We start from the raw sequence: 15,490 nt of genomic DNA on the forward strand, positions 1-15,490 counted from the left end.
GCTCTCGTTACCCAGGCTGGAGTGCAATGGCGCAATCTCGGCTCACCGCAGCCTCCGCCTCCTGGGTTCAGGCAATTCTCCTGCCTCAGCCTCCTGAGTAGCTGGGATTACAGGCACGTGCCACCATGCCCAGCTGATTTTTTGTATTTTTAGTAGAGACGGGGTTTCACCATGTTGACCAGGATGGTCTCGATCTCTTGACCTTGTGATCCACCCGCCTCGGCCTCCCAAAGTGCTGGGATTACAGGCGTGAGCCACCACGCCCAGCCCCGTTATGTACTTTCATACATATTTTATGTATTCACAACAACCCATTAAAGTAGGTGTTAGCATCCCCATTTTACAAATGAGGAAATTGAAACTCAGAAAATTTAAGTAACTTGCCTACATAGGTACTAATTGGCACACTGAGGGGGAAGCTGCAATTCAGGCCCAGGTGTCTATGTATTGTATGTTTTTCCCTTTCTGCTACATTATCCAGAGCCAAACAAGAACTGTAGCACACATGAAAGGGGTGGTTCTTCATATTTGGATATTACCATTCAATTCTTGGTTCTAGATATGTAATCTTAACAAATGTACTTTGTTCTAAGTCATGTTAACCTCAGGCTATTATATTACTGGTCACCTTGGCATTATGAGTAGACTAATTCCTTCAAATTGAGCTGTTAACTTTTTTTTTTTTTTTTTTTTTTTTTTGGAGACAGAGTCTCACTCTGTCACCCAGGTTGGAGTGCAGTGGCGTAATCTTGGCTCACTGCAACCTCTGCCTCCTGGGTTCAAGTGATTCTCCTGCCTCAGCCTCCTAAGTAGCTGGGGTTAGTGGTGCGTGCCGCCACTCCTGGCTAATTTTTTGTATTTTTTTTAGTAGAGACAGTGTTTCACCTGATCACCACGTTCGGCTAATTTTCTTGTATATTTTGGAGAGATAGGGTTTCACCATGTTGGCCAGGCTGGTCTTCAACTCCTGACCTCATGATCCACCTGCCTCAGCCTCCCAAAGTGCTGGGATTACAGGTGTGAGCCACCATGCCTAGCCAGACTTTTATTTTCTTGTTAGCATCCTTTAAAATCATAGAGATAGGCTTGTAGAAGAAAGTTTTCCAGTAGCCTAGGTTAAAAGTTTGTAGAAATGATGGGGTTAAATGGTGATATGCTAGGCATTTTAGAGCTCCAGGAATAGAATACCTTTTGGGAGGTATAACATCTGGATAGCAGCTCAAATTTTCTTCGTAACATTATATCTGTGTTTTCCTCAGTACCTTAGGTATTTTTATATTTTTCATAATCCCAGCTCCCAGAAATTGGCTTCTTTCTTTCTCCTTAATTCATTGAGAATCTACTAGAGCTGATCCACAATATCCTAACGTATAGTAAACCTTGGGGCCTGGGCATAGTGCCTCATGCCTGTAATTCCAGCGCTTTGGGAAGCCAAGGTAGGAGGACTGCTTGAAGCTAGCTAGGCAGTCGAGACCAACCTGGGCAACATAGCAAGACTCTGAATTGAGAAAAAAAAAATTAGCTGGAAATGGTGGTGCAAGCCTGTAGTCCTAGCTACTTGGGAGTCTAAGGTGGGAAGAAGGATTGTGTGAGCACAGGAGTTCAAGGTTATAGTATGCTGTAATTGCACCACTATATTCCAGCCTGGGTGATAGAGTAAGTCCCTGCCTCTGTTAAAAAAAATAACCTTTGGTATCAGAAGTGACCTTGGGTGGGAAAAAGAAAAAATAAAAAAATAAAAATAAATAACCTGCCAGATGTTTCAGCCTGGCCAACATGGTGAAACCCTGTCTCTACTTAAAATACAAAAATTAGCCAGGCATGGTGGGGGGGCACCTGTAATCCCATCTATGAGGGAGGCTGAGGCATGAGCCGAGATCATGCCGCTGTACTCCAGCCTGAGTGACAGAGCAAGACTCAGTCTCAAAAATTAAAAAAAATTTTTAAACCCACCAGATGTGGCGGCTCCTGCCTATAAATCCTAGCACTTCGAGAGGCTGAGATGGGAGGATTGCTTGAGCCCAGGAGTTGGATACCAGCCTGGGCAGCAAAGTGAGGTCACATCTCTACAAAAAATAAAAAATATTAGCTGGGCATGGTAACACACACATGTGGTCCCGGCAACTCAGGAGGGTAAGGTGGCAGGATTACTTGAGCCAAGGAAGTCTAGGCTAGAGTGCAGTGAGGCAGTGATTGCGCCACTGCACTCCAGTCTAGGCAACCGAGCAAGGTCTTGTCTCAAAAAAAAACATACAAAATAAAATTGGAAAAACCTTTGTCCTCTAGCTAGAGAAAGTTTTTGTTGAATTTTTATATTTTGCAGACAAATTAGCCATTAATGTATTAGAGCTTCAAGTATGCAAATCAGGGTTTATTGTTAACTGTGCTCTCCTTAGAATGAAGAAGAATTCATGTTAAAGGTTACTTGTGCCCAGGTACATCTCAGCACTTTGGGAAGCCGAGGCAGGCAGATTATTTGAGGCCAGGTATTCAAGACCAGCCTGGGCAAAATGGTGAACCTCTGTCTCTACAAAAAATACAAAAACTAGCTGGGCTCAGTAGTGCATGCCTGTAGTCCCAGCTACTTGGGAGGCAGAGAGGCGTGAAAATCACTTAAATCCAGGAGGTGGAGGTTGCAGTGAGCCGGGATTGCACCACTGCACTCCAGTCTGGGTGACAGAGCGAGACTCTGTCTCAAAAAAAAAAAAAAAGAAGTTATTTGTGGTCTGTTATGGTCCCTGTGGTCCCCTTTTTCCATTAGGGTTTTCCAAGTTGTCTTTCTTATTCTGTATGATGTGTTTAGTTTGTTTCCCTCAGTGTCATTTTATGTGCTTCTAAGATGTAGGAACAAATGAGTATAAAGAAGGTTTAACTTATTAATTCGTGTTGTTCTTTCTGAATTTAGTGTCCTACCTATTTCTTTTGGTCGTTTGGTTACATTTCCCTTTTTTAGTCTCTTTATTGTGCTCTGATTACAATGGCTTTATAGTCAATGAAGAACAGCTGTATTGCCTGTCTTTGTTTTTTACTGTTATTGTTGTTTTTTGTGGGGGGGCTGAGTCTCACTCTGTCACCCAGACTGGAGTGCAGTGGTGCACTCTCTGCTCCCTGCAACCTCTGCTTCCTGGGCTCAAGCGATTCTCCTGCTTCAGCCTCCTGAGTAGCTGGGATTACAGGCATGCGCCACCAAGTCCAGCTAATTTTTTTTTTTTTTTTTTTTGAGACGGAGTTTTGCTCTTGTTACCCAGGCTGGAGTGCAATGGCGCGATCTCGGCTCACCGCAACCTCCGTCTCCTGGGTTCAAGCAATTCTCCTGCCTCAGCCTCCTGAGTAGCTGGGACTACAGGCGTGCACCACCATGCCCAGCTAATTTTTGTATTTTTAGTAGAGACGGGGTTTCACCATGTTGACCAGGATGGTCTCGATCTCTTGACCTCGTGATCCACCCGCCTCGGCCTCCCAAAGTGCTGGGATTACAAGCGTGAGCCACCGCGCCCGGCCGATTTTTTTATATTTTTAGTAGAGACAGGGTTTTACCATGTTGGGCAGGCTGGTCTCCTCAATCTTTTGACCTCGTGATCCACCTGCCTCAGCCTCCCAAAGTGCTGGGATTACAGGCATGAGCCACCACGCCCAGCCTTTTTTTTTTTTTAAACAGGGTTTTGCTCTGTCACCAGGCACCAGGCTGGAGTGCAGTGGTGCAAGCTTGGCTCACTGCAACCTCCACCTCCCGGGTTCAAGCAATACTCCTGCCTCAGCCTCCCAAGTAGCTGGGACTACAGGCACGTGCCACCATGCCCAGCTAATTTTTGTATTTTTAGTAGAGATGGGGTTTCACCATGTTGGCCAGGATGCTCTTGATCTCTTGACCTTATGATCTACCCGCCTTGGCCTCCCAAAGTGCTGGGATTACAGGCGTGAGCCACTGTGCCCAGCCAAGTAGCTATATTCTTAGACTAAAAGAAAAACCTTTTGACTTACATTATTTCATTTCATCTCCACAGCAGTCTTTCAAGGAAAAAGGGTATTGTGGTTAAGGAATGAACCTTTTTTGGGTGAAGCATACATAATGCCATCAGTGTTTGTTCCAGTGCATCCTATGCCAGTGAGTCACAGGAATGAGCGCCTACTTGGAAAGACTGAAAGACTTAAGCAAGGTCACAAAACTATTCTTAATACCAGATATAGTCACTTCTTTGGTGTTATTTCCAATATAATCGTCCTCACCTCATATGCTTGGTGATTGTGGGGAAATTGTTGTTGTTGTTGTTTTGATTTTGACTAGTATATCACAAAGCAGAGCTATAGACACAATTTCAGGACAGTGTTTAGCTTACATTAATTTGTTCAAATTCACGTTTTTAATTTGATGGCCAAAGAGCTCTGGAAAAATCACCATGAAATTATAATTCTCAGGTGGTATTCCCGGTGGTCTTGATGCTCACCCTTAAAAATGCCAGCAGCTGCCATATCTCCCTGGTAATGACACTAAGATGGCAATGCTGAATGGTTTCATGTTGTAAGAGAAGGTTCTTGCCTTTTTAAGAGCTCATGATCCTGCCAGGCATGGTGGCTCACGCCTGTAATTCTAGCACTTTTGGAGGCTGAGCTGAGAGGATTACTTGAGCCCAGGAGTTTGAGACCAGACTGGGCAACATAATGAGGTCCCATCTCAATTTAAAAAAAAATGGCTGGGCACAGTGGCTCATACCTGTAATCCCAGCACTTTGGGAGGCCGAGGCAGGCTGATCACGTGAGGTCGGGAGTTTGAGACCAGCCTTGTCAATATGGTGAAACCCCCACCTCTACTAAAAATAAAAAAATTAGCCAGGTGGCAGGTGCCTGTAGTCCCAGCTATTCGGGAGGCTGAGACATGAGAATCACTTGAACCCAGGAGGTGGAGGTTGCAGTGAGCCAAGATCACGCCGCTGCACTCCAGCCTGAGCAACAAAACGAGACTCTGCCCCAAAAAAAAAAAAAAAAAAAAAAAAAAAGCCCAGGCACGGTGGCTCATATCTGTAATCCCAGCACTTCAGCACTTTGGTAGGCCTAAACGGGTGAATCACAAGGTCAGGAGTTCAAGATCAGCCTGGCCAACATGGTGAAATTCCGTCTCTACTAAAAATACAAAAATTAGCTGGGTGTGGTGGCAGGCACCTGTAATCCCAGCTACTCACGAGGCTGAGGCAGGAAAATCAACTGAACCCAGGAGCCAGAGGTTGCAGTGAGCTGAGATTGCACCGTTGCACTCCAGCCTGGACGACAGGGCAAAACTCTATCTCAAAAAAAAAGAAAAAAAAAAGAAAAAGAAAAAAGCTTGTGATCCCAAAATTGATTATGGAGGCATTAGTCCCAAAGAACTTGGGCTGAATGAGAATATCTAATTTGGCAGCAAGTTTTTTTTTACCGTCCTACTGCATGCTTAGCACTAAAGGAAAAAAAAAATCTGCAATAACATAATGTTTAGGTGTAGAGTTTTCTTTTGTGGTTAAGTGACAGAGTAAAGGAAGAAGTCTGCTCACAGATCAGACTTCAGGTGAAAAACGTGTGATTTCACGAGGGTGTGCTAGGAATCTGCAGGAGGCCAGCTGGTGAGAGATTGAAAGGTGGCATTGTGAGGTCCTAATGGCTGGCAGGGTTGGCAGAGAGAACTGGTGGACCCTGACAGCCATCTTCTGAGGACAAAGGGCCATCATTGGGCAAAAAGACCAAACTTCTTCTGTGTGGCTTCAGAGGTAGAAGCAGGACTAAAAGGTGAAAATGACAGGAGGCAGAACTTTCCTTGAAAGTCTAATATTTTTAAATCTGATTATAAAAGTGTGCTTTTATAGAATAATTTTTAAAATATTAAAAAGTAGAAAAAGTCGGTTATATTATTACCCAGAGACAGCTATTATTTTCTTTTCATTATTTTACTTATTTTTTTATTTATTTATTTTTTTTTTTTTGAGACAGAGTTTCACTCATGTTGCCCAGGCTGGAGTGCAATGGCGTGATCTCGGCTCACCGCAACCTCCGCCTCCTGGGTTCAGGCAATTCTCCTGCCTCAGCCTCCTGAGTAGCTGGGATTACAGGCACGCACCACCATGCCCAGCTAATGTTTTGTATTTTTAGTAGAGACGGGGTTTCACCATGTTGACCAGGATGGTCTGGATCTCTTGACCTCGTGATCCACCCGCCTCGTCCTCCCAAAGTGCTGGGATTACAGGCTTGAGCCACCACGCCCGGCCAATTTTACTTATTTTTAATTTGTTTAAAGACAGAATCTTGTTCTGTTATCTAGGCTGGAGTGCAGTAGAGTCATCCATAGCTCACTGCAGCCTCAAACTCCCGGCTCAAGTGATCTTCCCACCTCGGCTTCCTGAGTAGCTGGGACTACAGGTGCATGCCACCATGCCCACCTATTTTTGTTGTTGTTGTTGTTACAGATAAGGTCCCACTTTGCTGCCCAGACTGGTCCCAAACACCTGGTTTCAAGCAGTACTCCCACTTCAGCCTCTCAAAGTACTGGGATTACAGCTGTGAGCCATGCCTGGCCCTATTTTTTTTTTTTTTTTTTCGAGAGGGTCTCATTTGTTGCCCAGACTGGAGTCCATTCGTGTGGTCTTAGTTTACTGCAACCTCTGCCTCCCAGGCTCAAACAATCCTCCCACCTCAGCCTCCTTAGTATCTGGGATCACAGGCATGTGCCACCACAACCCAGCTATTTTTTTATAGAGAAAAGGTTTTGCCATGTTGCCCAGGCTGGGCTGGAACTTAGGAGCTCAAGTGATCCACTCACCTCAGCCTCCCAAAGTGCTAGGATTACAGGTGTGAGCCACTATACCCAGCCTATATTTCCTTTTATAAACATAGCTGTGATAACTGTGGAAAAAGCAGCATGTTATATAAACACTATGATAAGACGTAAAGATTTTGTCCTTCATAGTTTGATTTCTAATCTCTGTATGATATCATATGGCTATACTATACATTATTTAGTCATTCCTCTATTATTAGAAATTTGGTTAGCTTTAATTTTTTTGCTGTTACAAAATCTATGATGAATATGCTTGGGTATGGAATCTTATTTCTTATATTTTGAGTTTTCCTTTTTTTTTTTTTTTTTTAAGATGGAGTTTCACTCTTGTCGCCCAGGCTGGAGTGCAGTGGCACAGACTCGGCTCACTGTTGGGTTTAAACGATTCTCCTGCCTCAGCCTCCCAAGTAGCTGGGATTACAAGTGTGTGCCACAACGCCCAGCTAATTTTGTTTTTTTTGTTTGTTTTTTGAGGCAGAGTCTCGCTCTGTCACCCAGGCTGGACTGCAGTGGCATGATCTTGGCTTGCTACAACCTCTGCCTCCTGGGTTCAAGCGATTCTCCTGCCTCGGCCTCTTGAGTAGTGGGACTACAGGCATCCACCATCACACACAGCTAATTTTTGTATTTTTAGTAGAGATAGGATTTCATCATATTAACCAGGCTGATCTTGAACTCCTGACCTTGTGATCTGCCTGCCTCAGCCTCCCTAAGTGCTGGGATTACAGGTGTGAGCCACCAAACCCGGCCTAATTTTGTATTTTTAATAGAGAGTGTTTTACCATGTTGGCCAGGCTAGTCTCGATCTCCTGACCTTGGGTGATCCTCCCACCTCGGCCTTCCATAGTGCTGAGATTACAGGCCTGAGCCACCACGCTGGGCCATATTTAGAGTTTCCTTATGATAAAATTGTTTTTCTTTTTTAGAGACAGAGTCTCACTATGTTGCCCAAGCTGGACTTGAACTCCTGGGCTCAAGTGATCTTCTTGTCTCAGCCTCCTGAGTAGTTGGGACTACAGGCGCACACCATGGCACCACCACACCTGACTTTTCTTTTTCTTGTGGCAAATCCTCAGAAATAGGATTGCTTGTTATTTTTTTTTTCTTTTTCTTTTTCTTTCTTTCTTTATTTTTTGGGACGGAGTCTTGCTCTGTGGCCCACACTGGAGTGCAGTGGTGTGATGTTGGCTCACTGCAACCTCCACCTCTAAGGTTCAGGCAATTCTCCTTCCCCATCCTCCTGAGTAGCTGAGATTACAGGCATGCGCCACCATGCCCAGCTCATTTTTTGTAGTTTTAATAGAGACAAGGTTTCACTATGTTGGCCAAGCTGATCTTGAACTCCTAACCTCAGGTGATCCTCTTGCCTCGGCCTCCCTAAGTGCTGGGCTTACAGGCATGAGCCATCACACCCAGCTGATTGCTTGTTATTTCTAACCATCAGAGTTGTATAACACAGGAATAGGTTGCTTTGACAAGTGGTGAGAGGAGGCCAGGCTCAATGGCTCACACCTGTAATCCCAAAACTTTGGGAAGCAGAGGTGGGCAGATCTCTTGAGCTCAGGAGTTCAATACCAGCCTCAGTAAGATGACAAGATCCCATCTCTACAAAAAAAGAAAAGAAAAAATTAGCTGGAAGGGGTGGTGTGCACCTGTGGTTTCAGCTACTCAGGAGGCTGAGATGGGAGGATCACTTGAGCCTTGGAAATTGAGGCTACAGTGAGCCCTGATCGTGCCATTGCACTCCAGCCTGGGTGACAGTGAGGCCCTATCTCAAAAAAGAAAAAAGGAGTAGTGAGACTAAAAGCCTACCCACCCAGATGTTAAAGGAGGATTTCTTCATTAGGGTGGGTCTTGGACACGGTCACCATTACATTTCCTTTACACTATTTGATTCTGTGAATCTGTTAGAGGCTTGAGAGTTCTGTCTGTGATACCGATTTGGTTTCAGGGAGAGCCAAGCTGAGGATCAGAGATTTGAAGCATAACTAAAAGTTTAGACGAGCTGCCGCAGATGCATACTGAGCAAGTGAAACTTGAAGTCTTTCTAGCTTGTGCCTTGTTCTAACTTTAAGGATATGCTACCATCATCCTTCATACTTATACTCAACCTGCCATTTTCTGATGAAGCATAACATACTCCTTCCGTGTTTGTTCCAGCGCTTATTGGGGCTGTGCTACCGTTCTCCCCACCCACTTCACCCATTAGGTTTTTTCAAGACTATGGTTTTTCAACACTATGGAGCAGGGCCAGCCCACCATGCCACAAAGGACAGGCAATAGCCAGTTCACTGTTTTAGGGGTGGGCTGTTTTAGGAGTGGAATTAGGTCTTGGGAGCCACCTTATTATCCATCCTCTAAAGTTTGATGATTTTTTTTTTCTCCAGGTACTTAAATGTGTGTTTTGTGGACCTGGGCTTGGCTGGAATGCTCAGGGGTCCTGAAGATCCTCCTATAGCTTCCTTCTGTTGAACCCATTAAGAAAAGATGGCAAAAGTCAACATAACTAGAGACCTTATCCGTAGGCAGATCAAGGTAAGCAGCCCAGACTTCTGAACCAGATCATGAGATCCTTTCGTTCCCACAGATTGATTTTACAGGTGAAAAAACAGATCTACAGTCTGTGACTTGCCGAAAGTCACATAGCTAGTTAGTGGCAGACCCAGAACTAGAATCGAGGTCTCTTCCTCTCCATCTTGTATTGTCTAAGAACATGGATTTCATGGAGGCTCTGTCCATGTACTTGTGCCTGGGCTGCTAAGATTAATGCAGGCTAGCGAGGGAGGGAAGCTGTCAGTGTGTTGTGCAGACGCATACACATCCGTGTGTTGGGCAGGTGGTGCACAAGAGTAGATATAACTTCTTCATGTTGCTCCAGATGCCATGTGGTATATGTAAGAGATCCTGGGAGAGTCTTAATCCAGTTCAGCTTGGATTCTCTTCGAGGGCAGTTTGTATGTAGAAGACACTCTGATACCTGTGAGACGAATGGATGACTGGGCAGTCAAGTTCAGTTAGTGAAGTAGCCCCAGGCTTTGTCAGGAAAACCCTCAGTAAAGGAGCCATAGAGGTTTAATGGAATACATTAAACCAAGGCATGATGTGCACCAGCACTGGAAAGAATCCCCAGTTGGAGTCAGGAGCTTAATCTCACCACTGCCCTAATTAACTACCTATAGGTTTTTAGTCATTTTACCTCCTGTGCCTCAGTTTTATGTTGTTAAATGACGATAATGGCTGTCTGCCTGTAGGCCGACCTTGAGAATGAAATCTGAATGAGCTTGAGAAAGTTCTTTGAAAGTTAAGTGCTAAAAAGTGCTAAAAAAAATTTTTTAACAAAAAAATTTTTAAAAACCAAGTGGCACACAGCATAAGCTGTCATCACCATTTAGAAGGATTGAGTTTGTGCCTCTACATGAGCCATGTGCTTGGTACATTTGTTTATTTTTCCCTGCATCCCTAAATCCTTTTATTTATTTTTTATTTTTATTTTCTGAGATGGAGTTTTGCTATTGTTGCCCAGGCTGGAGTGCAATGGCACGATCTTGGCTCACTGCAACCTCCGCCTCCTGGTTTCAAGTGATTCTCTTGCCTCAGGCTCCCGAGTAGCTGGAATTACAGGCACGCGCCACCACTCCCAGCTAATTTAGTATTTTTAGTAGAGGCGGGGTTTTACCATGTTGGCCAGGCTAGTCTCAAACTCCTGACCTCAGGTAATCCTGACCTCCTTGGCCTCCCAAAGTACTGTGGTTACAGGTGTGAGCCACCACGCCCAGCCCCTGAATCCTTTTAGCTTTATCCATTTGTGGGAGTTCTTTGTGTGTGATTTCATTAGACTGAGTGGTCCTCAAGGACAGAGGCCATTTCCTAAAGGCATAGAATCATCAGGGTTTTTTTCCCCTTTGTATATAATATGTGTCCTAAAGATGATGCCCACCCTGTCCAACCTAAATATGTAACTATTCCTTATTTGTTGTTTCCAATTTTTCTTCTTTCCTTTTTAAAAATTTTTTGCTTTCTTTAAAATAAAAAAACTGAACAGTACAACTTAGTGCTTAATTATATACTACTATCTCCTATTACTCTCTAATCCTTGCCCAAGGATAATACAAGGTCCTGTAGGACAGTTCCTTGTTGTCTTCTCTAGCTCCTGTGGTGCCCAGCAAAGGGCTGGATATATAATAGGCACATAATAAACCATATTTAATTGAATCAATGAAATCAAGAATTTGTTTCTGTCACCTAGGAGCGGGGTGCTCTGAGCTTTGAGCGGCGCTACCATGTCACTGACCCCTTTATCCGGCGGCTGGGCTTGGAAGCAGAGCTGCAGGTAAGAGATCCAGTTTGCATCCTAGATGCCCATGGCCTGCTCTCTATTCTCTGTCTGCAGAAATCCTCTTGGTCTTATCAAGGCATAAACAAGTGTTTCTCTGCAGGCTATATCTGAAGGTTACTTCTCCTTTAACAGGCAGCTAAATCTGAATCAAGATCAGTGATTGACGTAGTCACATAAATTTTTTTTTTGGACATATTATTTGCTTTGTGCTTTAAAAAAGTTTGTTGAATTCCATACCACTAGTTTTACTATTGGCTTGGATAGTGAATACAGATTCCTACCTGTATACAGGAATATAGAATTTAAAGTGTTTTCTTATACACATACACATAATGTATACATGCACACACATACAAACACCCACACTTTCTTATCTTAGCATCAAAGCAATGTTATGGGGATATAGACTAAGAATAGGTATTTTGAAAAAAGAGACAGGGCATGGTGGCTTATGCCTGTTATCCCAGCACTTTGGGAGGTCAAGGAGGGCGGATCACTTGAGGCCAGGAGTTTGAGACCAGCCTGGCCAACATGGTGAAACCCCATCTCTCCTAAAACTACAAAATTAGCCAGACATGGTGGTGCATGCCTGTAATTCCAGCTACTCAAGAGGCTAAGGCATGAGAATTGCTTGAATCCAGGAGGCGGAAGTTGCAGTGAGCCAAGATAGCACCAGTGCACCCTAGCATAGACAACAGAGTGAGACTCAGTCTCAAAAAAGAAAAAAATGAAAGCCAGATTCATGGCTGGGCGCAGTGGCTCACACCTGTAATCCCAGCACTTTGGGAGGCTGAGGCGGGTGGATCACGAGGTCAAGAGATCGAGACCATCCTGGTCATTATGGTGAAACCCCGTCTCTACTAAAAGTACAAAAATTAGCTGGGCATGGTGATGCAGGCCTGTAGTCCCAGCTACTCGGGAGGCTGAGGCAGGAGAATCACTGGAACCCAGGAGGCGGAGGTTGTGGTGAGTCAAGATTGTGCCATTGCACTCCAGCCTAGGTAACAAGAGTGAAACTCCATCTCAAAAAAAAAAAAAGAAAGCCAGGTTCAATGATACATGCCTATAGTCCCAGCTGTTTGGGAGGCTGAGGCAGGAGGATTGCTTGATCCCAGGAGTTCAAGTCCAGCCTGAGCAATATAGAAGACCTCATCTCTAAAAATTAACGTAAAATAATAAAATGTTTAAAAACAAAAACAAAAACCTTGTTCAAGTTTGTCCTGTCTAGTCCATGGGTAGGCCAGACCTTTGGTCCATAAATTCAGCCTTGTTATTTTGTCTGACACAGAAACTCCATAATGTTAGTTTCATTCTTTTTCCTTCCTCAGCATCATGTGTTTTGTGTGTGGGTTTTTTGTTTTTTGTTTTTGGTAGAGATATGGGGTATTGGTGTGTTGCCCAAGCTGATCTCCAATTCCTGGCCTCAAGCAGTTCTCCCACCTTGGCCTTCCAAAGTGCAAGGAGTACAGGCATGAGCCACTTCACCCAGCCAAGATCACATTTTGAATCTTTTTTTTTTTTTTTTTTTTTGAGACAGTGTCTTGCATTGTTGCCCAGGCTGGAATGCAGTGGTGCCATCATGGCTCCCTGCATCCTCAACTTCCTGGGCTCAAGTGATTCCCCTGCCTCAGCCCCCTGAATAGCTGGGATTACAGATACATGCCACCATGCCCAGCTAATTTTTGTATTGTTTTTGCAGAGACAGAGTTTCACCATGTTGCCCAGCCTGGTCTCAAACTCCTGAGCTCAAGCCATCCACCCACCTTAACTGCCCAAAGTGCTTGGATTACAAGTGTGAGCTACTGTGCCTGGCCCACATTGTAATCTTAAAGAAATCAGTACTTGTTGAGCTTTGGCATAGTATCAAAGAAAGAAATATACAGTTACCTGAAAAGGCTACTCAAATATTCCTTTCAATTCCAACTTCTTTGTGAGGCTGGATTTTTTTTCATATACTTCAACTAAAAATGACATGACATTGCAATGGGCTGAATACAAAAGCAGGTGAGAATCTACTGGTCTTCCATTAAACTAAACATTAAAGAAGTTTGCAAAAATCCAAAACAATGCCACTCTTTTTATTAAATTCTTTTGCCTTGGAAAATATAGTTTTTTCATTTAAAATGTGTTTTTTGTTGTTGTTTTTTAGTGAATTAATAATATGCCAACGTAGGCAACATGGTGAGACCTTGTCTTTACTAAAAATTTTTTTTTTTTAGAGATGAGGTTTCACCATGTTGGCCAGGATGGTCTCGAACTCCTGACCTCAAGTGAGCTGCCCGCCTCGGCCTCCCAAAGTGCTGGGATTACAGGCGTATAATTTTAAATATTAGCCACCACGCCTAGCCTAAAATTTTTTAAAAAAATGAATTAGCCAGGCATTGTGGTGCATACTTGTCCCAATATTTGGGAGGCTGAAGTAGGAGGATCACTTGGGCCCAGGAGATTAACGCTGCAGTGAGCTGTGATTGTGCCACTGTATTCCAGCCTAGGTGACAGAGCAAGACCCGGTTTTTTTTTTTTTTTTTTTTTTTAAATTGTCTTAATTTCTAATATGATAAATATTGATAGATATAATCCATATAAACAAAAGCTCTTTGGGATCATCAATAATTTTTAATTGTGTAAGGGGTTCCTGAAACTAAAAATGTTAAGAACCACTGCTCCATAGAGCCATGGAATAGGATGCCTGGATAATATCTCCTAGGTGAAAAGTAGGAAGAGCAAGAAAAGATTCCAGGACCAAGAACCAAGGTGTTTCAACATTTAGAGAGTACCTACTTTTCCTCTTCCTCCACCCACTGGAGACAGAAAGGATAGCCATAGAGGTCTGAGGAGAACATGGTATCATGGTAGCCAAGGAGGAGAGAAAGCTCAATTGTGTCGATTTTTACAGCCTAACTCCCAAAAAGCCATCTGTTTCCCTCTTTCTTAGTTTGGAGTTGGAGGGAATACTATTTGGATTACCCAAAATGGTAATTAAAATATGTCTATAAGCAATATGAACTTGGAGAAGTCCTTTAACTTCTTTTTCTTCTTCAAGCTTCCAGAACAATATTCCATAGTCAAAGTCCTTTAACTTCTAAAGGCTATTTCTTCATCTGTAAAATACACTTCTTAGGTGTATGAAGAGGAATAAGTAAGTTAGTTTATGTGAAGTACCTAGTACAGTGTCTAGTATATTGTAAAAGTCCATGACATACAATAACTGCTATTATTGTTGTTATTTATAGAACGCTCTTAAAGTTTCCTAAGTTGCCAGTCCCAAGATGCTTATTTGATGGCATCTAACTGTTTAAAACTTCTTCAGTCATTTCCTTCCTTATTTTATTTCCATCATTGTTACATATGAACCTCATGTTAGTTAACAATAGATGATCTCTGACATTAAGAAAACATGATTAGTGGGAGGTAACGGTGCGATAAGGGGAAAATCAACAGTAAAAGCTCCTTCCTTTTGGTGGTTACTGATTATGATGTTTTCTTTACAGTCTGGGCAAAACATTTTTTCCTGGGTTTTCTAATTTTCTCCACTGTATGCTTTTGAAAAAATGCAAAGGGAAGCTGAAAGAGAACTGTTATGACATAGTGTTGAACATTTAGTAGATGCTCAATAAAAACCTGTTAGTTTGGTTGGCTTTTTAAAATTTTCTACATTAGAGGTAGCTCTCATAACCCTATCCCTATTCAACCATGCAATTTCTCTAGCTTCTGCCTTAATAATCTGATCTGATTTTTGCTTTTTGGCTTTATAGTTTACATTTCATGTCAGTTGAAAATTCAGACTTTAGCTGCTAGTCTTGATATTTGTTTTCCTTCCTGTATGTTGATAGAATTTGTACCTACAGAGATGACTGTTTAAAAAGTCTCCAAGTTAACTTGGATTTCTTTATCTTTCTTTCTTTTCTTTCTTTTTTTCTCTTCTTTCTTTTCTTTTTCTTTCCTCTCTCTCTGTCTCTCCCTTCCCCTTGTTCTTTCTTCCTTCCTTCCTTCCTTCTTTCTCTCTCTCTGTCTCTCTCCCTTTCCTCCCTCCCTCCCTTTTTCCTTTCCTTTCCTTTCCTTTCTTTCTTTTTCTTTCCTTTCTTTCTTTTTTTTTTTTTTTAAGACAGAATCTCTCTCTGGTCACCAGGCTGGAGTGCAGTGGCATGATCTTGGCTCACTGCAACCTCCACCTCCCGGGTTCAAATGATACCCCTGCCTCAGCCTCCTGAGTAGCTGGGACTATAGGCACGCACCACCATGCCCAGCTAATTTTTTGTATTTTAGTAGAGACAGGGTTTCACTATGTTGGCCAGGATGGTCTTGATCTCTTGACCTCGTGATCCACCCACCTCGCCCTCCCAAAGTGCTGAGAT

General features: G+C 43.2%; 1 protein-coding gene across 1 annotated transcript in view; it reads left to right on the plus strand.

Annotated features, from left to right (window-relative positions):
• Positions 1 to 15,490, plus strand: part of WDTC1 (WD and tetratricopeptide repeats 1) — a 78,220-nt gene that overhangs the window by 15,234 nt on the left and 47,496 nt on the right. Inside the window, exons 2-3 of the mRNA XM_032300997.1 lie at positions 9,187 to 9,334; positions 11,046 to 11,129. Of these exons, the coding sequence (XP_032156888.1) occupies positions 9,287 to 9,334; positions 11,046 to 11,129 (132 nt within the window). The 5' untranslated portion in view covers positions 9,187 to 9,286. The remainder of the gene's footprint in view (positions 1 to 9,186; positions 9,335 to 11,045; positions 11,130 to 15,490) is intronic.

Source organism: Sapajus apella, unplaced genomic scaffold (assembly GCF_009761245.1).
Source record: "Sapajus apella isolate SASKATOON/1434 unplaced genomic scaffold, GSC_monkey_1.0 scaffold43, whole genome shotgun sequence".
Lineage (NCBI taxonomy): Eukaryota > Metazoa > Chordata > Mammalia > Primates > Cebidae > Sapajus > Sapajus apella.